Source organism: Athene noctua, chromosome 23 (assembly GCF_965140245.1).
Source record: "Athene noctua chromosome 23, bAthNoc1.hap1.1, whole genome shotgun sequence".
Classification (NCBI taxonomy): domain Eukaryota; kingdom Metazoa; phylum Chordata; class Aves; order Strigiformes; family Strigidae; genus Athene; species Athene noctua.
Genome location: NC_134059.1, coordinates 5,479,041 through 5,502,365, shown reverse-complemented (window position 1 = coordinate 5,502,365; position 23,325 = coordinate 5,479,041). Strand labels below are relative to the sequence as shown.

Sequence of the window (23,325 nt, the reverse complement as noted above, 5' to 3'; positions counted from 1 at the left end):
GACCTGAGCAGAAAAATAAAGAGGAAAGAGGAGGGAAAAAAGGTCAGGGAGGAAGGTGGGAAGAGATGTTTCCAACTTGGAAGGAAGAGACCAAATCAGTCCTTTGTTTCGTGTAGGATTGCCAAAAGTGCCTTTCCGGATCCCAGGATCTGTGAGTGAATGAATGCAGCCCGAAGGAGAGGTGTACTAGATTTCTGAACTGTTTTAAATAAACAACTCAAATGGTTATTTAGACACCGCAGAATCCTTCTGTGGAGATAAATTCTGAAGTGGCCACTTGTGCTTTAATCTGAACTCAAGAAGAGTTAAAGAATAGAAGAGCTTTGATTTTTTTTTTTCTTTAACATATTCCATCTTTAGCAGCAGTGTCACTGGAAAAAGATAGTAATTAAAGTAAATTTGCGTAATTTGGGGACCGCTAAAAATATGTTTTCTTAACCCGATCAGATAGGTTTTCTGCATACCAATCGAGGCAACTGTTCAATACCTATCCTAAAGCTTTGGGAAAACGTGCTGTGGCCTTTGTTATACTAAACTTTGCCCCTCGTAAGATGATATTTTTCTAACTAAATATCCTGTATGCCAGATCTGACACTCTCTGTGACATCTGTAACCACTTTGTGCCTATTATTGCTGTCCCTCCTATCACTACTTTCTATTGTATTCAAGTGCTGTAGTCGTAGATTTGTAAGCAAGTTAATTTAGCCTTTCTTGGATTATTACAGCAGATACATTTTTACAGTCTTTTCTCCCTTTGGCAAAATGCAGGTTTTTCCTATTTTTCTTCCCTCTGTAGTTCTTATTTTGTTGCAGTTCACACTTGACGACTATTCATTACTTCATTTTTATTGTTTGAAAAATCATCTAGAGATGAAATTTAATTCAGGACAGATTTTATTTTTTTTTATTTTTCCCCGTCTCCTCCCCGCTTCTTCCACCAAGTTATCGAAGCAGCCAAAATTGAAGTGATCACAGGAGGTGCACGTTTTTGCTCAGGGTTTTTTTTAAGTCAGATTTTTTTTTTCTCTGCCATATGTTGGGTCATCCACTACAAAAGACTTATGATGAAGAGGCTACATGTGATCAGCAGATTTATAGATTATCAGAAAATGAAAGCAGAAAAATGAAATTCCAGAGTGTCTCTTCCATGTGACGTTTCTTAACATCTGAGTATTCGGGTTCCTAGGTGCGTTCATGCTTTGACTTCCAGATAATTCTCTTCTCTGGAATAAATGTGTTCTCCGCAGTAACTCTTGCACTGAGGGGATTAATCGTGTTTCAAACCAACCCTGCCAGCGTTCTCAGTTTCTGTGCATCACAAGAATATTCTCTCTCTAGGGCTTTGAAGCTGTGCTGCCTTACAATGAAGAGTTAAGTAGCAATTAAATTCTCGAAGAACCACCAAGACTCCTTTGGCTGAAATGGGGATGTTCCGTGCCCTGGACGCTGCGTGGCGGAGGAAAGGCTGTTCAGACATGACTCCGTAAGTAGCACGTGTGAGCGAGCGGGTCTGGGCGCTCTTTCTCTTTCTGGGCCCTGATCTCTTCCCCTTGGATCAGGGCATTGGAGGGTCTGTACTAAAGCAACCACAGCGTGGTGGTTCAGTTGTGCTCTTTTATAAAACATATGGATGCAGGACACGGAGTGAAAGCTTTTCGTGCCTTCTAGTATCCCTGCTTTCATTTCTCTTCACTTGCAATACAGTCATTTAGTAAATCAGCTGTTTTTTCTATTTATGCGTGCTCGTGCAAACATGTCCACATGCAGACGTTCCTTTAGGTTTACTATAACATGGTGTTAGATGTTTCTTTTTTCTTTTTTTTTTTTCCCCTGATGATTTTTTTAAACATTAAAATGTTTAGGAGGCTGTGGGAAATCAGAAAATTCAAGGGTAGAATGTTAAAGCCTGCAGACTTGCAAATGCTCTGGTTATGACAATTATCTGGGTTTTTGTGGCTTCTGCGAGAAGTTGGTAACCTCAGTCTAGTTCCTGATGACATGCATTCCGATTCCAAATTCATTTTGTATGTATCAATTTCAAGAGGGCAGCTAAAGATCAAATATGTGTGTGGACTGAATTAATCTTTTTCTCCTTGGAAGAGAGCCATTCAGGTTGGGTAAGCTGTGCTGGCAGCTGTCTGAGCCGTCCTTAGTAGACAGATACACAGTTTTATTCTGTAGACCTTGTCAATCCAATATCCTTTGCTAGTACTAAAAACTGCTTTTTAAAAAAACCATGTGCAGAAATGATGTAGTCGGTTGAGGGAAAACTGCGGTTGGGATTGACAAGACGTGACATCTGCATTTTTATAGGTCTTTACAGCTGGTACAAGAGAGATCATTTTAAATATGTATAGTGACTCTTAAGATCCTTTTCTTTCTGTTTTTTGCCTTCCAAGGTCAAAGCAGCGAAGACTTCTGTAAGACATGGATAGATGCAAACATGTTGGGCGGCTACGACTCGCCCAGGACCACTCTATCCTGAACCCCCAGAAGTGGCATTGCGTGGACTGCCAGACAACTGAGTCGATCTGGGCTTGTCTGAAGTGCTCCCACGTAGCCTGTGGGAGGTACATCGAGGAGCATGCACTTAAACACTTTGAAGAAACCAGGCATCCGTTGGCAATGGAAGTTAACGATCTGTATGTCTTTTGTTACCTTTGTGAAGATTATGTCTTGAATGATAACCCGGAGGGTGATTTGAAATTGCTGAGAAGTTCTCTGTCAGCAATTAGAAGTCAAAAACATGATCCGTCAACAAGAAGCGGTAGGACATTGCGATCAATGGCTTTGGGAGAGGACATGTGCAGCCATCAAAGGACCCCTCAGGGACAATCTCAGATGCTTACAGCTCTCTGGCACAGGCGCCAGTCCTTGCTTGCAAAGGCACTGCGGACCTGGTTTGATAAGAGCTCTAGAGGCCAGCTGAAATTAAAAGAAAAGAAACAAATGGAGGAGTTGGAGAAAAAGAAGGAGGCAGCTAGGCAACGGCGGCAGGAGATGAAGAGACAACTCCTGGAGGAGCTGGCAAACACTCCTCCGAGGAAGAGTGCGAGGCTGTTGTCTCACGTGCACAGAGAGAATTTGATTCCAAGGAAATTCAGGGAGGTGGCGACCGCTTCCCCTACCTCAAGGCAGATGCAGAGCAGCAGATTCAAACAGTTTTATTCCATCCGGCGTAAGCCTCTGATGACTCCCGGGGTAACGGGTCTAAGGAACCTGGGAAACACATGTTATATGAATTCTATTCTGCAAGTGCTCAGCCACCTCCAGAAATTTAGAGAATGTTTTTTGACACTTGATCTCTGTGAAACAGAAGAACTCTTAGCTAAAACTGTGAATGGGAAGTCTAGGATGCCTGGCAAATTGGCAAATGGGTCTGCTGCTAATGAGTCAGGGAAGACTGACAAAGTGGGATCATATGGCACACAGAGCTTGCCAGCTGGCTTAAATGGTGGCTCCTCAATAAGCAGGAGTTTAGAACTAATACAGCCCAAGGAACCGAGTTCAAAGCACATCTCCCTCTGTCACGAATTGCACACCCTCTTCAGAGTGATGTGGTCTGGCAAGTGGGCGCTCGTGTCCCCCTTTGCCATGCTGCACTCTGTGTGGAGTCTGATCCCGGCGTTTCGAGGTTACGATCAGCAGGACGCTCAGGAATTTCTCTGCGAGTTGTTGGATAAAGTACAGCAGGAGCTGGAGTCGGAAGGAACGAAGCGCAGGATCCTCATCCCTTTCTCACAGAGGAAGCTCACCAAGCAGGTCCTGAAGGTGGTGAACACCATTTTTCATGGGCAGTTGCTTAGTCAGGTATGCACCTGTTTTCACCCAGAAATCACTTGGAGCTGTTCACACCGAGGAACAAAGGCTCTGGTTCTTGAGGAGCCACCAGGTACATAAGAGGAGTTGCTCAGGAGCACCTTCCGAGAAAGAAATCTGATGGGTTGCTCTGCAGATTGTCAGCATTGTTGATATTTGTATCGTGTGTATTGTAAATTCAGTTGACTTCTGCCACTTCAGAATGAAATCCGCACAAGTACAGAAGTTCTGAACCCTTAGTTTTAAGTTTTTACCGTGTTTTTAAAGCATCTTTGTGATTTTGTCCCTTCCTGGTTTTGTTTCCATGGCTAGAAAGAATATGATAAAGGACAGAGAGGGCAGTCATCTTGTGCTCTAAAGAATAAGCTCTCTGTGACAAATTTTTTTAGCAGGCATATGAAAGTCATCTTGAAATACTGAGCATGCTTAACATACGTTTCTGTAGGAGATGAAAGTGCCTGTCGTGCTGCTCGGTCTCTCATTCCTGTGCTGTTCCCTTGTCTGAAACGTGTTATTCCCCACAAGGCAGACCCCGAGAGCCCAGTGCACTTTGAAAGTCCTCAACTACATTTGCTTTCCAGGAGAAATGAAACATCTGCATAACTTGACACTCAAGTGTTTGCAAAATCAGACCATGAAGTGTATTATATGTGTGTGTTCTCATGACTATTTATATCATCCTTCTCAGTGCCGGTCTTACTAAGCTTACCCCCATCAGAGATTACATGCACGTTGAAGATTAAAAGGTGTATTTTTCAAGTTAAAGCTTTTGGCTTTTCAGGGAAAGGCTGCTTGAAGTCGTGGTTCATTTGAATTGTCTCTGCAGCGCGTGAACTTTTTGAGGACTTCTTAACTAAATGTTCTTCGTTCAGTTGTGGCTCTTGGCTCTGGGTGATGGTGTGTTGTGGCTCGGGTCAGTGTTCTAGGTTCAGTGTTAACAGTGTGAAGGTATTCACAAATCAGGGTCACTTATCTGCTGCTATGATACACTATAAATAACTTGCCAAGCTATTCATTGTACTTTTTGAAGTCTTGTGTACCCGTACTGTATTTAATTTCAAACCACTCTATGCACAGACTTCCTTCCCTGTCTGCTAGCTACAGATCCATCCTGAAGTTACTGGTGTCTTTAGTGCATGAAGCTGCAAGGCTGGAAGTTGGTTTCTGGTGGATGGTTCTCACAGTAACACAGAGTCTGACCGGATCTGCTCTCTGGATCTGTTACCTCCTCGTTTCTGCCTCTTGTGTTTAACTGAAAACTTTTCTGCTGTTCTTATTTATATACTTTGGGATGATATGGGAAAACCAAGTGCATCTGAAATTTGTCCTTTCCATGCTCCATTCATGAATAATTTTTATACCAGTTAGCAGATGAAACATTAAAGGAATTACACACTTTGAAATATGTGAGAAAAGTAGAGAAACTGTGAAAGGAAGATTCCATGATAAACGCTAGCGTGTACTTTTTGTACTAGAAAACAGATCCAAAGTGCTTGTTACCCAGCTGTGAATTGGTATTATACCTGTAATGGTGTTTATCTGAGGAAGTAAATCCCATAAAGGTGAACGCTGTCTCCATTTTTTTTGAGAACTGAGAAAGTAGTTCAGATTATTTGCTCAAGATAGACTTAGTGTCGTGGTTGAAACCTTGCCAGCAGCAAAACACCCTACCCCACCCCTGGGGAACGGAGGGGGGAGAATTGGAGGGATAAAGGTAAGGAGACTCATAGGTTGAGATAAAAACAATTTAATAATTGAAATAAAATTAAAATAATAATAAAAATAGTCATAATAGAAAATACAAACGAGTAATGCACAATGTTGATTGCTCACTGAGCGAGGCCCAGCCCATTCCTGACTGGTGATCCCAGAGAAAAGAGAATCCTGAAACCACAGTCCTGGAAGCCAGAGTGAGCTTCCCAGTTAACCCTTACCTATACACTGAGCATGATGTTAGGTGAGACGGAATATTCCACTGGCCATTTTGGGTCCGTTGTTTTGGCTGCACTCTCCCTCCAGCCTCTTGTGTACCTGCGCACTAGCAGGACACGAAAAGCTGAAAAGTCCTTGATTTCTTAGCAACAGCTAAACCCATCAGTACATTATCAACATTCTTCTCATATCAAATCCCATACTGAATCCAAAACACAGCACTATTCTAGTTACTAAGAAGGAAGGGAAAAAAATAATTAGTTCTATCCCAGCTGAAACCAGGACACTTAGCTTTTAGACTGGAAATAAGTGGTGTTTCTCTTGACTCACAGATCACCTTTATGTCTGTGAAACTGCACTGCCTTTGGGGCATAAACTTGCTCTTTAGATGTGAATGTAAATGCCAGTCTGCGGGTGTACATGGACATAACTTCATTTGTGTCTACACGTTTCATTCCCAGGTCACCTGCATAACGTGCAACTACAAATCCAACACCGTCGAGCCCTTTTGGGATCTTTCCTTGGAATTCCCCGAGCGTTATCATTCTATCGAGAAAGGGATCGTCCCTGTTAATCAGGCAGAGTGCATGCTGACAGAAATGTTGGCCAAGTTCACCGAGACCGAAGCTCTGGAAGGGAGGATATATGCGTGTGACCAGTGCAACAGTAAGTCGGATGCTGCTGCTGTGTCTGCCGTTAGAAGCACCGTCTGGTTTTCTGAGTGAGCAGTTTCTGATGCGTGCTTTCTGTGTCTGAAAACATAGATTGTGGCCTGTATGTATAGGGAAACTCTGTTCTTCCTTGCTGCTCATGCTGTTTTGTTTCCTCCTGTTGGTGGCTTCTGCTCCTTTGGGCACTAGTTTGGATCTGATCTGTCATTTTTCTCTCATCTCTGCCGTTCTGCAGTGCAGTTTACTAAGGGTTTAATGTGACCCTGTTCAGAACTGCTCTCGTTGCTTCTGTTGGAAGGAAAGGCAACTTCAAGAATGTTTTGGGGGAGAGGGGATTGGATTTAGAGACAAAAGAAGGAACCTTACCCCCTACGGTTTGCTCATCTCTGCATGGCAGGACGGCTTTTATAACAAGTCATCTGTATGCTGCTTGTTCGTGATAGAATCAAGAACCAGAATTGAATCAATTAGCCAGAAGTCACAAATGCAGAATTCTCAAGGTCTGCTGCCAGGTTAGAGTTTCTGTCTCTCTGTAGGCATTTTGTCAAGAGGCAATGAACTGACATTATTCTGGGAGTCTCGGGTTAATGCATTATCCGTTAATATGAATGCCCGTGTTTGCTGTGCTCAGCTAGAAGATGACTTCTGCTTTCCTGTAGTAGGTCTGAGCGTAAGGTCATTATATGCCTGAAAATAATTTTAGCCTTGTGCATAATCATGCAGCTCAGCTACCCTGATTTGAAATTTTATTCATGCAGGTATTTATGGCATATGTTCATCCCCTTGGGAGGAGAATGCCAATAATTTGACTTACATTGCAACTGAACAGCTGATGTAGCAAATATTTGTGGAGATCTGTTCTCTATCAACTTGCAAATCAGTTACCAGACTTCTTCACAAAACGTTAGGAAGTAATCGTTGACTAGATGTTCTTGAAACAAAGCCAAATATCATTTGAACAGATTCTGATTCGCAAATAATGTTCACAAAGTGTCGATATGGATGAGTACAGCTTCATCTTAACTTTGTTTTATTTGATTCTTTCTGTAAGCCTGAATTTTAACAGTTACTTCAGAGTTAAATGGCTAAGAAAACATAAGCAGCTGAAAAAAAAAAAAAAAAAGTCAGGGGAAGGCAACCAGCCTGCGTCTAGGTGCCAAAAACTATTGGGGGCACTGCTTGTCAGACGTGACGGAGGAGGAGCAACCCATCTGTTCTGAACTGGTGCAGTGAGGTGCAGAAATCTAATTAACAGGTACATTTCTTATTGGAAGCTCAGAAAGCCACCTGTCTTCCTCCTGGTATAGTCGTATGTTCAGTGTCCTGGAAAGAGTAATCACTGGGAAGAGGAACCTTTTTTCCCTCTTCTCAGTTTCAGTTCAGCGGTTGTTTTACGTTCCTGGACAGGCAGAAACCCTTGAGAGGTGGAACCTTGCAGGAAGCATTTTCCTCTGACTTATATTAATATTCTTGAGCTAGTGAAGCTTGCTACTACAAGCCTTATTCTAGTGGTATAAGATGATCAAAGTAGGAGAGAGAATACAGTGTCAAACAGTTTGCCTGTTGAAACTACTACAGCCCCAGCTCTCTTTGACCCTAACTGTATTAAAATTTCTGGTGTATTTCTCAAAGCAAAATGTCAGCATGAGCAGCTTGAGGGTGGTATCTGATTGTGTGATTATGAGCATCACAAAAGCGAAAAAGTCTTAAGTATTTTTAAACGTGTGAGTGTCTATTCTAGAGAAGTTCCTGCTCTTTGAAGGAATTAATAAGAAATATTTACTTACATGTCCATCCTGAGTGCATGGGAGCTGGGCTCTTTTCCCCTTCTGAAAATTTATTACACTCCTAACAATCTTTGCCTTGATTTTTTTTTTTTTTTTTTTTTTTTTTTTTTGGCTAGGCAAACGGCGAAAGTCTTCTCCTAAACCTCTTGTTCTGAGTGAAGCTAAAAAGCAGTTAATGATCTACAGACTACCTCAGGTCCTCCGGCTGCACCTTAAACGATTCAGGTGAGTGGGGCACACTGTATAACGTCGAGCGAGTGACTTGCCTCTTGTCTTTTTGGAAAGAAATAATTAGTGTGGGACCATAACTTCTGTCACTTTCTGGGAGATGCATGTGTATACACATTTTACCCAAACCAGATGATTACAACTACTTACATTACAATCAGTAGCTTGTTTGTGGCACGTTTTCTACTATACACACAACGTTTTGTGAAAATTAATATGGATTTCCTCGACTTCTACTCAACGGTATTTGTCTGAGTTTGCAGGCAACTTGAAACAGTGGCTGTGAGACTGGTTAACTGATGAGTGAAATGTTTGTTGAAGCTGGAAGCCTCTGATAGCTAAATGTCAATATTAGGTATTTACCTGTTGAATGCAACAAAGTTCAAAATGTTGTGAACTGCTCCTAAAATGGTTGGCATAGGCAAGTGAGGTGTGTGGTGTTTATATTTATAACTGAGTATTTTAAACCCTGTTTGACTGGCACAGTAGTTGTTTGGGTTTTTTGGGGTTTGGCTGTTGCAAATCCCAACGATATCCTGACTGTAACAAATGGGCATCCACGATGGAATCAGCTGTGTGGGAAATATGACTGTAGCAGATGTTAGACTTTTTTCCTTCTGTTTTCACTCTATGATGCCTGCTTGACCCTAGCAGGGAAAGCTCTTCAGAGCTGTTTAGCAGTGGCTACTTTTGTGTGCCTCTTCCCCCAGCCCTGTACCGCTGTCGAGAAGCAGGATCTCGAGTCTTTGATTTGTGCCCTTGTGTTTGCAGGTGGTCTGAACGTAATCACCGTGAGAAGATTGGGGTCCATGTCCTCTTTGACCAGGTATTAAACATGGAACCTTACTGCTGCAGGGACTCTCTCTCCTCTCTTGACAAAGAGACCTTTGTCTATGACCTCTCCGCTGTGGTGATGCATCACGGGAAAGGGTTTGGCTCAGGACACTACACAGCATATTGCTACAACACAGAGGGAGGTGCGTGTGCCTTGTTACGGGGGAAACAAATTCAAGAAACTCGTGTTTTATTCCATAAACGTAGGGCGTTGTAAAGCTTTATGATCAGAGTTGTTTGGAATCAAGTTTCCTGACATTCGGTACTTTGTTTCCCAGAATGTATTGCTAGTAGCATGGGGTTGGTTTTTTAAAATTTTTTTTATTTATTTTTGTGTAAAGCTACAGATTGCTGCTCTTTGCTTTGCGGCCCTTCGGAATGCCTTTTATTGCTTGCTCTTAACAGCATGAATGCTTCATTTTCTCTTGCGATGTAAATCTGTGGAGCTGCTCCAGCTGGGTGTCTTTTCTCAGTATCCTTGGGATGATGAGATAAACAGAAAGTGTTTTGAAACTGGACAGGAACTATTCATGAATAACATCCGCGGGGTTTTTGTGAATTTCCAGCAGTCTCTTTCTGCAGCTGAATTAGTATTGACTCCATCTTCTGACTTGTGGAGAAAGAGGTACAAATTGGTTATCTCCAGGGAATTTGTATTCTCCTAATTGGGTTTTTGTGCTATAACATACAATTGGCTGAATTATGATTTGGTATTTTTAAACTCTATTAATAGCACAGAAGTGACCAAAATGTTTTCCAGATTACAAACTCCTTTCTAAACCATCTGTAGAGGAAAAGATAGAGATGCCTTTTCTCCTACATTGCCCTTTTTCTCTGTGGATGTTTCCTATGAAGGGTTCCCAAGTGCATTCAGAAGGAATTATGCGTCCCTTAACGTCCTCTTTCTCACTTTGATTCCTAGGTTTTTGGGTCCACTGCAATGACTCCAAACTGAATGTATGTAGCGTGGAGGAGGTGTGCAAAACCCAGGCCTACATTCTTTTTTACACTCAAAGAACAGTGCAGGACAAAGCAAGAATCTCAGAAAAACAACTCCAAGCTCAGGTGCCGTCCAAAAATAGTGATAAGGACAGAAGACTGACATTCCCGTGATGGGGAGCTCTGTAACTCAATCAACAGTTGTTTTTTTAAAACCATTGGCATTCACATCTTTCCTCTTTGTGGGAAAAAAGGCTCGCTGCAGGAAGGGGATCACATCATGATGTTTGCCGGCCAGGGCCTGGAAAAGCATATTGAGCTGTGCAATTCTGACACATAGGATTGTAGTCAGAATCTTGTTTTTTAAAAGCATCTTGTTGTTAAATTATGCTCACAAAATGAAATGAGAAAGTTTGATGCTGTATATCATTCATCTGGTATCAAAAAGGAATTGCGTAAGGCGTGTAACAAATGAGCACAACCAGGAAATAGAAACATTCAACTGGCTTCAAAAACCTTCAGTACCTAGTAATGCTGATAAAACTCCAGAAGCAACAGGTATAGTACCCTGCGCTTTAATTGCCATTCAGATTTCCAGGGTTTGAATCCCACAGTCACCCAGGTATTTATTTGAACAGTTGTTGGATAGATGCAGTTGACTGCCCTGAGTGCCGTTCTGGCTGGAGAAATGTTCAACGTTCTTCTACCAGAGAAAATACTCCCCCAGGCCTCAGCTCTCTCTGTGATACCAATTTCTTTGCCATCAGCTGAGGACAATCCCACGGCTGGCAAGTTTTGTCAACAGCTCTTTTTCTCAGTGTTAACTGGGGCTGTGAGCACACTTGGTGGTTTATTCTCTGGGCTGAACTGAATCGGCAGCTAAATTCACTAGGAATGTGATTTTAAAACAGTTCTGCTCTGGAGAAAGTCTGTTTAAAAAAACAAACCCCTGTAATAAAACAGGAATGTACCTGTGTGTCATATCTGTTTACAGTGGCAGCAAAAATAAAGCCTATACTACAGGCTTCTGCTGGCATAACTTGGTCATCAGGATTAGAGAGAAGTCTGAGCCCTGGCTTGCACAGCTGTGACAGCAGAAGCAGGTAGCATGGAGGCATCTTACACTGGCAAACTAGCACTTTTTTTACAAATGTGGCTTGTTTTCCTCAGGGGAACAGGGTGGTGGTAATACCACAAAGGTGGGAGACACAGCTAGCTTCTGTTACAGCTTCTGTAATGGAATATTCATTAATTGCAGCGGTCACACAAAGCCCAGACTAACTGAAGGCAGTGAAGTTTGCACGGGTGTCGTGAGCAGAATTCAGCCTGTGAAGTCTTTATTTCTGCTGGGACATAAAGGGAAGGAATGTAGTTAAATCTCAAATTCCATGTTGAGTTTGAAAGGCTACAAAAATGTCTGTATCTGTAATCATCTTGATTTTAGAATTCTATGAGAAACATAGGGCCTTAGTTGACTATTTATAGTCACTTTTCAGCCTACAGTTGTACCTCAGGTGTTTTTATAATTTGGGGTTTGGCTGTTCACGTTTCATGTTTTAATCAAATCTGAATATGTAACTGCAAAGAGATGTGACATCATTCAATCTTGATGGTCAGTTGGGTTTTTTTAAAGTGGTTAAAGGTGAAGTAATCTTAAAAATATGAGGTTCTTCAAAAAAAAAATGGGTTGCATTTCCAGGCAGAGAAGTTCTGAAAGTGTGTTTCTCTTCCTCCCTCTTCTTTTATTATTGTCAGCATTTGCTCATCAAACAGACACTGACAACCCTACCTTGTTGTTGGAGGGGGTGAAGAGGTAAGTTTCCCAAATGCCACTACTGTGACTTTGAATCTCCTGTCCTGTGGGCAAATCGGTCTCTCTTTGGCTGCTGCTAATCACGTCAGCCATGCAGAGATGAGCACAGCAAACAAGGAACTTTTATTTTGTCAGAGCACAGTGTCATGCTAGGTCTCCTCTGTCCTTAAAGTTTCCCATATATTGTATGTCTGAGCAACATGCTGCTTGTTGAGCCTACAAAACCTGTCTTTTAGACAATTAGATAATAGTTTTGAGATCATATACTGTTATTTTTTTGGAGACAAGACAATTTGAAACAGTCCTATGGGAACTGATTTTAAAAGTTTTAGTTTTGGTTCTCTAAAATGTAGCAAGGTCTGGAAGGATTTCTTAATGAATGTCTGTGTATCTGTGTATTTACTAGGTAGGGTATTATTTTTTTTTTTGTGCTACCCGTAAATAAAATGAAGAAAAATGCAAAAGGCCAAATTGAGATCCAAGAAAAGGAAATGTGATTGCTGATTGCAGGGGACGCTGAGTTGGGTTCAGCACAGATAAAAGTTGACATTCCTGAAAGAATCAAAATCAAGTGCTTGTGATTATTGGATACATGATGGATTCTTTTCCAGAGCAAAACATAAGCTCTGTGAAGCCTGTGTGTCTCAAAAAGAAAATTAAAGGAAAAATAGTGCTTAAGATTGCTTTTTTTTTTTTTAATCTAAGAGGTGGAAGGGAAAACTGGTATTTTTCCCATACATCTGTCCTTCCAGGCCTACCCACCCTTTAAGAGGATTATGTTCTTCTAAATGACAGTCATGGTTTGCTATGACTACCAAATGGTACGTTCACTTTCTGAATCCCTTGGCCGTGCTGGCCCCGTTTGTATAAAAATCTGACAGAAAGGCAAAGTGTAACCCAGCGCTGGTTACTGCAGCGAGCCGAGACCCTGCGCTGTGAACGCTCATCTTTTGACTGAGTGTTTTGCGTTGATATTTGAATTCAGGTAGTAAGACAGTTGTCACGTGAATCGAGTGGGGAGCTGGGAGTGCACCTGTAGCCGTCGCTGCATCTGATTGCCTGAGCAGATTTTTGTAGCATTTGCTGGTGACATCATTTTGACATTAGTGGCCTCTCCATGTGACGTTAGCCTAGTTGTGCTGAGATGTGGAGATACTGCAGTCAGAAAAATGATTGCCCTGATAGGGAAGGAATGAATTATACTTCAAAGTAAATAAACTTGCTTTTTCCAACACTGTGAGGTTTCTGTAATATTTAGCTTTTATTTGGAAGCGATAGCGTATAGCATTTTTTATGCTGTTTGGTTTATATTTGTCTACTGCAGGCTTCTTTATATAAGCATAGCCCAATGCTCCCTCCGTGGTGGACACTGTTTTATAGTGTCCTGTTTGCCAGAAATCCTGACTGGAAGTTACCTCTCTATGTCAGCAAGATGGAAATACTACTTGCAACTACAGTGAAGCCCACTTAAGTGACAAAGAGTAGCCCGTAAAGCAAACTTTGTCCCTCCTTTAACGGTATGGCTTCAAATCCTGCTAATCCACCGATGTCTGTTTAGAATAATTCCAGATTTAGGCTCTGCTTCTGCAAACACACAGGCAGATAATGTAACTTAACTCCTGCATGGAGTTCAGTGGCCACAGGCGTGAGTTGCAAACTAAGTGTCTGCAACATAAAAACCTTTATTTTTTTTTATTTATATTTTTTTGGTACGAATGGGAGCAGAACTGGTTTCTCTGAGTAGTGGGGTTCCTGTACTGGGGTTCCAGTCTTGTAGCAAGGAGTCAGTTGCCTTGAGAGATGCTCAGGGTGAGTGTGAGGTCCTTGCAGGTTTTTGTCTGAGGACATAGGAAGCCACTGTATGCTGGCAGATTGTCAGGCTCCTGAGCATGCAGTCTTTGGGACAGAACTGTTCCCAACATACTCTTATTCCACATTCAACTTGTAATTAAATTGGCATTCCTTAGTTTTACGTTTTTAAGAATGAAGAATCTTAAATGTATTCATGGCCAGACATGATACGGCATCCGCTGTAGCTGTTGGAAACCGCTTTGTTTTAGCTAACTTTGTTCCGCTAGCAAGTTAGTTACATAAATTTGCCTTTATGTTATCCCTTTACTGCCTGTATTCCCAAGTTAAACTATGCATGCTGCAAAAACAGTTTCTCTGCAAAGCAGTTGAAAAAAACCAACTTTTTTCCCCGTTAGTTCTGACCAGAACAATTCTCTGGTCCGGCTTTGAAATGGATAATGTGAGGCAACAAATGGAGTAATGCATATTAAATGCTTGACATCAGACTTTTCTGGGTGGCAGTACCACCCCCACTTAGGGACTTCCAGATGGGTTTTTTGAGTGTAGGAATAAAATTGGAAATGGTAAAAGCATTAAGTGTGTCCTATGGACTCGCTATCAGGAGGTATTTTTTTGCTTTTAGAAGGCAAGGCTTCTAGAGTAAATATTGTCCTGGTGGTAATTTAGAAACTCTTTTCTTGATTGTAGCATCCCCAGGCCTGAATATGCTTAATTGCATCCCAATGAGAGACGAATGAAACTTCTGGCTGTTGCCAGATTACCCTGGGACGAGCTCCAGCAGAAGTCAGTGGTGGTGCAGCATGAGAACTACGTAAGCAAGAGACAGGGAGATTAGTTTTACCTGCCAGTACGATTTTGTGAACTAATTTTGTATGATTCCTTAGATTTGGTGCCTTGTGTCAATAATATTTTGCATGGGACAGAAACATTGGGAAATAAGTTGTGAATTCCCCCCTCCTGACTGAAGCAGCAGACTTGTGTGTTTTTACAAGTACTCAGTATCACTGACATTTTTTACATTTCGGATCTGTATGTGAATGAAGCTTACCAGCAAGCTCAGAGGCCAGTATTTTAGTGTTACATGTTTGAAATCTTGCTATTTGTAATACTTCAAATAACAGCTTGTTCAAAGGAGGATTAGATTTGGCCTTTGAGATTTTCTTACGTCACTCAGGCCCCTCCAGTCTGGTCAGTAAGTTGACATGTGTCAGAGCATGTAGCATAGGGCAAGGAATAAAAACTCCAGCAGGATTTTTGCTAGAGTAGCTGTAGCTTTGGGAAGCATCTTCTGTTACAAACCTAATTGCTGGTTTAAAAAAATCAAAAAAAACCCCAACATTCCCATTGTCATGGCAGTGTTTGCACAGGTTTCCTCTCAGCAGCCTAGTAAATACTTCCACACGTGAGCAAAAGCATGCCGTGGTAATGCCTGTGTGAATTTAATATGCAACAGATACGGTTGTGTAAGGTGGCCAAGTGTCCCTTCTTCAAAGTAAATAGTAAAATCCAAGCACCAGCTCTGAACACTGCCTTTGTGTGCGCGTCTAATCCCTTCAGCAGGTTGGAGATCAGATAGGACGGATTTAGGTTGATAATTTATTGCCTGTGGGAATATAAAACCTCAATTCAGTGGGTTTTTTGGTGTCTATTACATTAATATTGATACCTGTTTATTGCAGATGGGAATGTGAAGCATTGTAGCAAGCTTCTAAATTTATAAAACCACATGTTTAAACGATCAAACGCCACGTACGTTAGTTACCTGTACCAACTAGTGATTATTTGTCTCAGTTGATTTTAGGGGTATGCTTTTAGGCTGCTCCTTCTGCTGTACTGATTTTTCTTTTGTGCGTGTGTGTGTGTGTGTTTGTGTATGGATTCCACATGAGCCAGAATTCTTTCAGAAGAGTTCTTAAGTCACACAGATGAGCTTTGCAACGTACCTTTCCAAAAGGCAGGGGGGAGAAGAGAAAAAGGAAAAAACAAAAAGGGCCCCTGATCGACTTTAACCACTGTTAACTATTTATTGTTTGAAGCTTGTGCATGATACAAGAATGCATTGCAGTTACAAAGTGCTTCTTGAACTGCTCTGCTAACTCCTTTTGTGCGGGCTGGGAGTAGGGAAGGAGTTGGGATGGCTGAAATGATCAGTAAAAAACAAAGCCAGGCAGCCCACGGCAGTAAGCTGGGATCTCAGTCTGGATGAGACAGGAAGCCTCTGCCAAGGGGACGCTGTGTGTTGGAGAACTGCGTGTTTGCAGGCAGAGACATTATTAACAAAATCAGTCTCATTAGCAGCAACCTCCTATAGTTTTTGTGGTAAAAGCTTTCTCTGATCGGTAGCCTCCTACTGGCAAAACAATGGTGCTTTTCCATTACATATTTCAGTTCCTAAGGAACAGTACCCCAAATTCTCAAGTTTTATAAAGGAGCTACCTACTTAAAGCCCACAATGTCACTGTAAATGCTTTGCATAACTGGAAGTGAGAAAGTACATGATACAATTGATGACTTTACCTAATTTGTAATTTTTAGTCTTGATTAACAGACTTCCGATAGAGGGGGCAGGTGGTGAATTGGATTTTTTTCCTATGCTGAAGTGCTGTGCCCTGACTTGTCGAACTAGGACTGAAGTAGAAAAGGCCTCCTCTTGTTTCTGTTCCTGCTTTACCACTAATTTCTGTGTGAGCCTCATTTTTTTGGGAGCGTGGGGCTTCTGAACGTTGCTCCTGCTAAAGAGGAACACCCATTCCATTCAACATGGGCAGGGTTAAGTCTGATGTACTTAGGCTAGCCTTATTTCCTCTAGATAACCATATCCATACCGTGGGGATAATCTGTACGGCCACAGCTGTGTCAGTACAAATCTGTGTCGTGTTGGTGGCTGGACAAGGGTCAAGAATGTACCACAGCATGGGCAGGTGAGAGCTGCACACGTGGGTAACGTCCCCACAGGCTCCTGGTGAGCTGCTCAACAAAATCAGCAGCAGAGAAATGAGGATTAATTGTATTAAGTAATTGTACAGTAATTACTGTAGTGTTTGGGCTGCATAACTCCACACCTCTGATTTAGGAATGGCATTTTCACACTAAGTGTCATCTTCATTTATTAAATGGCGTTACTAGGCCTGGCCCTTGAGGCTATTTCCTACTGCGATGAACCACATATTTCCATGTGAAAACCCAAGTTTTGGCCTAGTCTATCAGATGTGTAAACTACAGTAACTTACCACTGGCAACCTAGAGCCCATGTAAAAGAGAATTAGGTCCTATTTTTTTCCCTGCTGAACTTCAGCTTTGTTTAAGCAGTCAAAAACTCTTTAAGCCACAGCCTTCTATACATCTAACAAGCAGTTTACAGGAGAGGAACAACTTTGTTTCCAGTAAAACTTTTTTTTACAGGTCTGCCTTTCCATAAAAGAAACTTAAACAACTTAGAAACTTCAAACAGCTGCTCAGAGAGGAGCACAGCCCGGGCGAGCTCCCTTAAGGTGCAGTGGGCTTGGGGAGGACGCTGCCGGGGAGACCCCACTTCTGCTAAAGCCCTGGAAGCTTCACTCTTGACTTGAGTAAGAGCAGAATTAAAGGTAATCTTCAGCACTTTAAAAAAGTTAATCCCGCTCTAAGTTAAGGCAGCTGGAAGGGTGTTGTTGGCAGAGGCCGGATAGAAGACGAGCAGTTTTCCCTCAGTATGAAATCCCCTGGCAGCCCTTGTGAAAACAGGAGTGAAATGCTGAGCTGCTTTCTCTGGTGAGGGGCCAGGCTGGAGCTTGGGTGGGTTTTCTGATTATTTTTTTTTTTTTTTTTAGTGACTTCTATGGGGACTTTAAGTTAGAACAGCCTCTAGTTTCTACTTCAAGTTTCTTGTCCTTACATTAATGACTTAAGCTGATGTGTGCCATGCTGTGCTCATGAGTGAGACTGCCTTTGCTTCAAGGACGCTCCCAGGCAGCAGCAAGAGAATCCAATTAATTACTGAATGTTTCTGGCAATCTGTCTAGCTGTCTCACAGCTCAGTGGAAGTGCGCTGCTCCTAATCGCAGGTTCAGCTGCTTTTATTTTAGTCAAGGTTCGTTAAGATAACATCCAGTAAGTCACCTATGGCAGCCTTATGTACTTAACTGCATGAACTGCCCCCTGCCTGAACCCAGGCCTCGAGAGATTAGTGTGTTCTAAATCAAAACTAAGATTAACTATAAGATGACTTGATTAATCCCCTTTTCCTGCAGAAACTGTTTCTGCCTAACTCGGGTTGTTCGTACTTCAAAAGACCTTAATTTCTTTACAGGATGTTAAAACACCCGCTTTGAAAACGGCATTTTTAAGAATCTGTGTTGGTAGTGGAATGAGTTTCTCTCTGGGGCAGGTAAGGGGGCAGTTCTCAGCCACAAAACATGGAGGCAACGCTACTTCAGAAGAATGTCTTAAACTAAAACCCCGTTGTGTAAACTGTCCAAAGAATCTGAAGCCATGTTGCAGTCCTACTGCCATAATGCTCAGGGCTGGGAAGTTAATTCTGTTCCACAAACAGCATCTTGGAGGAGCTGTCGGGTAACGTACGTGAGTAAATCGCAGCCGTGGCTCCGTCAGCCCCGCGTGGTGCTTTCACTGTCCCCCCCAGCAGCTCCACCACCCACAGCTGAACTTTAAAGCTGATAACAGCCAAGCTGCAGCCCCAGTCCAGGGCACTAAAATGCTATGCAACACCAAACGGCTGCTGCTTCCCACACACAGTCATCTCTCCTTTACAGGAAGTGTCCCAGCTTTATCTCATCCGGACATTTACCCAGGAAACCTTCTGGTGGTTAGAGTTTACCTAGGGCTTGTCACAGTTTTGTTTTTCCTTTGAATAAGTAGCTGATGGGTCCTGCTTACAACCCAGGACTGGACTCGTTCCTTTGTCTTTCGGGTGTGAAATACAAATCATGTTTTTATGATTTTTTTGTAAATCTTTACTCTTTTTACACCTTGTTTTTGTAAGCTGAAGTTTCTTATTAAAAAAATGAAATTCCAGCGCGTTGTGTCATTATTCTACATACTTTAATAAACATTTAGATAGGGGTACAGAAGATTCCACGCACAATGGCTTCACATCCTTGACAAAACTGTTCTCATTGTGCCTTGCAGAATGAATTAGAAATAAATTCTCTCACAATGAAAAGCTTTTTTCCCCCCTGCTTATCACCGCTTTAAGCGTGACAGCTTTGAAGTGTGAGTAGCAGCTCTGCAGAGAAGGAGAACAGACCCTACTCTGGTGAAGTATCGTAACTCGTAATGGCTAAACACGTCTCTTCTGGTCCTCGGGTGTGGGGGGCGAGCTCTTCTCCCTTGCCGCTCTATTTCGTTCCTAGGTCAGCAATTAAGCAGAGTTAGATAAGCCTGTTCCTAGTCCAGTGTAGTGGCATAGGGCAGTTTAACGCAAGCTGACAATTCTTTGTGTAACCACATTGCTTTAGGCTTTAGTGCTCCCAGGGCTGGGGTGTGCTCGGGGTTTAGTCCCTTTTGCAGCTCGTTGTTACTCGATCACCTCGTACGGTAACAGCCCCTCGGCGGGGGAGGACCCTCACACGCTGCGGGGGTTCCGCCAGCTCAGTCACACACCCATGGCCACCGCGGTTGGGTCGCAGAGGAGCGCGGCGCCGATCGCAGACCCCTCACCCCCGCGGCCTCCCGGTTCCCGCTTCCCGAGGACTCACCGCCGCTACGGGCCGGGTTGCGGAGCCATCAGATCGATGTCCGTCAGGTTCCGGGCGACCCAGACGCCAGCGGCGAACAGCCCCAAGTTCACCAGCAGATTCCTGGAAAAGAAACCGGCAGCGCTGGCTCCTGCTCCCGCTCCCGCCCACCCCGCCCCGCTGCGTCCCGCAGCGCCGACCTGCGGAAGTCGTTCCGGTCAGTGGCGAAGCGGTAAGCGCTCCGCAACCACCCGCGTAGCCCCTGCGGTGCTGCCCCGGCCACAGGCCCTCCTCCACCTCCTCCTCCTCCCGCCGCCGCCATGCTGCCTCCCCGCGCCGCGCCCGCCGCCGCGTGATGACGTCACTTCCGGTGCGCGGCGCCCTCCACGTGCGTGGCTGCGGCGGGGCGGCCCGGCGCGATGCTCGTGGCCGCCCGTGCAAAACGGGGAGGGGGGTGCTGTGTACCCCTGGGGGAGGGGATCCACTTAGGGGGTCCCCCCCTTGCACACCTCGGCTCTGCACAGGGAACATCCGCGGCGGCGGCCCCACACCCCACAGGTGAAGCGCCGCGGCCCCTGCTCCAGCCGACACACACACACACCCCGGGATCGGGGTCCCCGGGAACTCGGGGTGGCACAAGGGCAGCGCTCTCTGAGGTTGCTGGTGCTGGGAGGGGAGATCAGATGATGGAAAATGTCTGGAAAATGAAGTAACGCCTGAGGCGCGGCGGGGGGCCAGGACCCCTCATCCTGTCTGACCCTTCCTCCAAACACTGAATTTTCCAGGTGCTCAGCCCCGGAGCCAGGATGGTTGTCACCTGCAGTTGTGCCCCACAGGACAGCGCTCAGCAGTAAGCACCGGCCATACCCCTGGGCAGGACGCTGTTGCCGTGGTTTCATTTGGAAAATGTCTCTCCTCTTTCTTCTGTCCTTGCCTGCCTAGGCCTGAGCCTTCACTCTGTTCCTTGTGTCCACATTCTCCCTTCGACTCCTTCTTGCTCTTTCCCTCTGGTTTGAGGATCTCCACCCGCTCTCCCCTGTCCTCAGCCCCCAGCCAGGCCTGGCCTTTTCCAAGCCCACTCCCCTGCTCCCAGCAACCCCCCTCTCAGCAGCTTTTTGGGAAAAAAAAAGCTCTCGGGTACCCCAGGCATCGCTGCCTTCCCCCGGAGGTGCCTGTTTCCATCAGGAGGGGACTTCCCGACAGCGAAACTCTCTTCGTTAGTGCCGTTCAGCCTTGCGCAGGTACCCGCTGCTGGGGCGCCCTGCACTGGTACTTAAATGGGCATCCATCACCTCAGTGCCTTGGTACTAATCTCACTGAAATTGTGGCCATCCCTGCCTTGATTCCCACGCTCTTTGATTATATATTACTGTGCCCACGTGGTTCCACATCAAACATGTCGGGATGGAGCAGCTGGGGTCACTGAGATGGATCGGTACCAGCAGGACAGGGTGTTTGCTGGGCAAGCTGGGATCAGACTGGTGCATTGAGACAGGATCTCAACCCTGCCCCAGTCCTCGTCTTCTGCACCCAAACTCTTGTGCCTGGAAAAAGCAGCTTGTGGGATTAAGATCTGCTAAAGTAACCTGGCCCGAGCAGAGGTGTTCACTGCCGAGCCCCAAACCTGGTGTGGTTTTCAGCTTTTGGGGTGTGCTGTGTGTCACTCCATGCTACAGGGATGGGCAGGTTCTTTTAATGATCCTTTGTGGAATGAGAATGGGCCACAGTGTTGTAGTTATAACGAGAATTCTATTATATAAAGATTTTAGCAAGCGGAGTAGCTTACCCTGACACAGAATTTCTAGCAATTAGCATAGCTTTCCTGTTACTTCTAGTTCCCTGCTCACTGCGAGCTAGTTACCCTCCTCTTTGGGGACACCCAGGTCACCAGTGCAGGCACCAGCTGAGGAGCTGTGGGGTTACAAAGCCACTCGGCTCCCCAGGGGGACATACTGTGACACTGGCCATCCAGGCTACAGCCACATTTGTCCCTACTGCTGTATTCCTTTCCCAAATCCCAAAGAGCTAATTGATCCACCCAGTTAGTTAATTGATTTATAGCTATTAGACACTATAATTAACTGACCAGCTGGAAAGCTGTGTGTTATCTGCCCAGTGGGAGCAGTGTTGAGAAGCAGCCAGCTCTGATGGGCCACGGGCTGCCCCGTCCCTGCAAACAGCACCGCTTGTTTGTTGTCTTTGAAGGATTTTACTCCACCTCAGATTTTGTGCTTTTCCTTTAATCTCTTTGCTCCCATTCAGCATCAGCGAGCTCACCCTGAGCCTCTCTGTTCCCCCTTATCTCCTCCCACGTTCCTGCAAGGTCACAAACTCATCTTTGTGCTCCCTGTCGATCAGGAGTTCGCATTGCTGGGCAGACCAGTTCGGACCAGCTGGTTATCAAAGCATTCCCAGCCCCCAGCAAAACCTCCCACTGCTGTCAGACCCTCCCTGACACAAGGCAGGTGTTCATTAAGCATCGGGAAGATGATGCATCTCATCGTGGGGCCAGCCGAGATGTCTGTACCTTGTACTAACGTATCTGGCCGGTGCTAACGAACTCCTGGGAGCTCCGTTCCCCGTGGGGATGGAGGGAAATGGGGAGGAGGTGCTGTAGGTGCCTGTTGTAGAGGCTCACAAAATTAGGTAGGCCACAAGCTCAAAGAAAATTAATTCTAGTCAAATACCATTTAATACTCTAAACATTACTAAACTACAGAGTCCAGGTGCCAAGTGGAATCAGATAATACACAGCTGATTTAAGCTTAAATTTTAGAAAGGAACTAACCCAAACATTGTTTCATTCACCAGTCGAGATGAGGGCTCTGAACCTCGGGGAGTTCCCTCAGGCAGCATCCCAAGCCATGGGGAAAGTTCCCAACTGCAGACCCGCTGCTCTAAAGTGGACTGACTCAATTTGTCCTCCGACAGGATCCCGTTTATCCGCTAGTCGAATCTGTGGTCAAAAATACGGTCCTGTTTGTCCTCACTGGCACAGGGTTTTGGCTTTTGGCCAAAGTGTGGATCTAACAATAGCCAGTTGTGCAACCCCCTTGTGACTGAAGTCAGCAGATGTTGTGGTTACCCGTCCACGGATTTACCAGAACTAACAAGTATTTTTATATTTCACCAAAGTTAGCAAACGCTGTGGCTCAAAGAGTCTTGCCATCAGGGTGGGCACAGCTGCCACAGTGCCTGGCAGCACCTGCACCAGGAGATGTGTTGGACCAGCAGCGGGCTCGGGAAGGGGGGAGAGGGTCCCCCCTTGCACGACGCTGTGTGCCCTGGGGGTGCAGAGCCCCCTCCTTTGCACAGTTGCTTTGTGTTCTAGGGGTGCAGGGTCCCCCATCTTGCATGGTGGGGACAGGGCAGGAACAGGGGTTGCCCCCAGAGGCTGGTGTGGTGCAGAGTTTGCAGGTTTTGCATCAAATTCTGCTTTAAAACGGGCTTGCTGAGGGCTCTTAGATAACAGGAGGAATTTGGCTGGCCCTGGTTATCAGAGGGTGCGTTGAGAAGTGCTGCCTGGGTCTGTGCAGCCTCCAGGAAGTGAGGGGGAAGGTCTGTTGACCCCGCTTGTGCTTCCCCTGCTAGTGAGTGTTTATCTTCAGCCGCTGAAATCAGTGTAAGGAGACGCTCTGCAAACAGGAGTAAAAGCTCTCGGAGGGAATCGCAGCTTGGCTTTCAAGGAAGGGAAATCCAAGCGCTCGGGAGGGCTCCAGGGAGAGCTCCCGGGCTTGGGGTGGGGAGGAATTAGCACCTTGCTGTTGGTTTGTGTTCAGCAAAAGCAGGGGGTGGGGGAGATCCGGCAGGGGTGA

General features: G+C 44.7%; 2 protein-coding genes across 15 annotated transcripts in view; one reads left to right on the top strand and one right to left on the bottom strand.

Moving 5' to 3' along the window:
* USP49 (ubiquitin specific peptidase 49) overlaps positions 1-18,786 on the top strand; it is a 35,273-nt gene extending 16,487 nt beyond the window's left edge. For 4 of the 14 annotated variants that reach the window (XM_074925192.1, XM_074925193.1, XM_074925196.1 and 1 more), the window contains 6 exons: positions 1,339-1,483; positions 2,400-3,810; positions 6,213-6,417; positions 8,326-8,434; positions 9,209-9,414; positions 10,194-17,636. In XM_074925192.1, the coding sequence (XP_074781293.1) occupies positions 2,428-3,810; positions 6,213-6,417; positions 8,326-8,434; positions 9,209-9,414; positions 10,194-10,384 (2,094 nt within the window). In that variant the 5' untranslated portion in view covers positions 1,339-1,483; positions 2,400-2,427 and the 3' untranslated portion in view covers positions 10,385-17,636. The other 10 variants (XR_012635058.1, XR_012635059.1, XR_012635054.1 and 7 more) reach the window with 10 other exon arrangements.
* Positions 18,787-18,853: 67 nt separating this feature from the next.
* Positions 18,854-19,848, bottom strand: TOMM6 (translocase of outer mitochondrial membrane 6). Its single transcript, XM_074925198.1, has 3 exons — positions 19,711-19,848; positions 19,532-19,633; positions 18,854-19,182 (listed from the first exon to the last, which is right to left on the bottom strand). The coding sequence occupies exons 1-2, from the start codon at positions 19,830-19,832 to the stop codon at positions 19,537-19,539; spliced, it is 219 nt and encodes a 72-aa protein (XP_074781299.1). The 5' UTR covers positions 19,833-19,848; the 3' UTR covers positions 18,854-19,182; positions 19,532-19,536.
* Between the last annotated feature and the right edge of the window lie 3,477 nt (positions 19,849-23,325).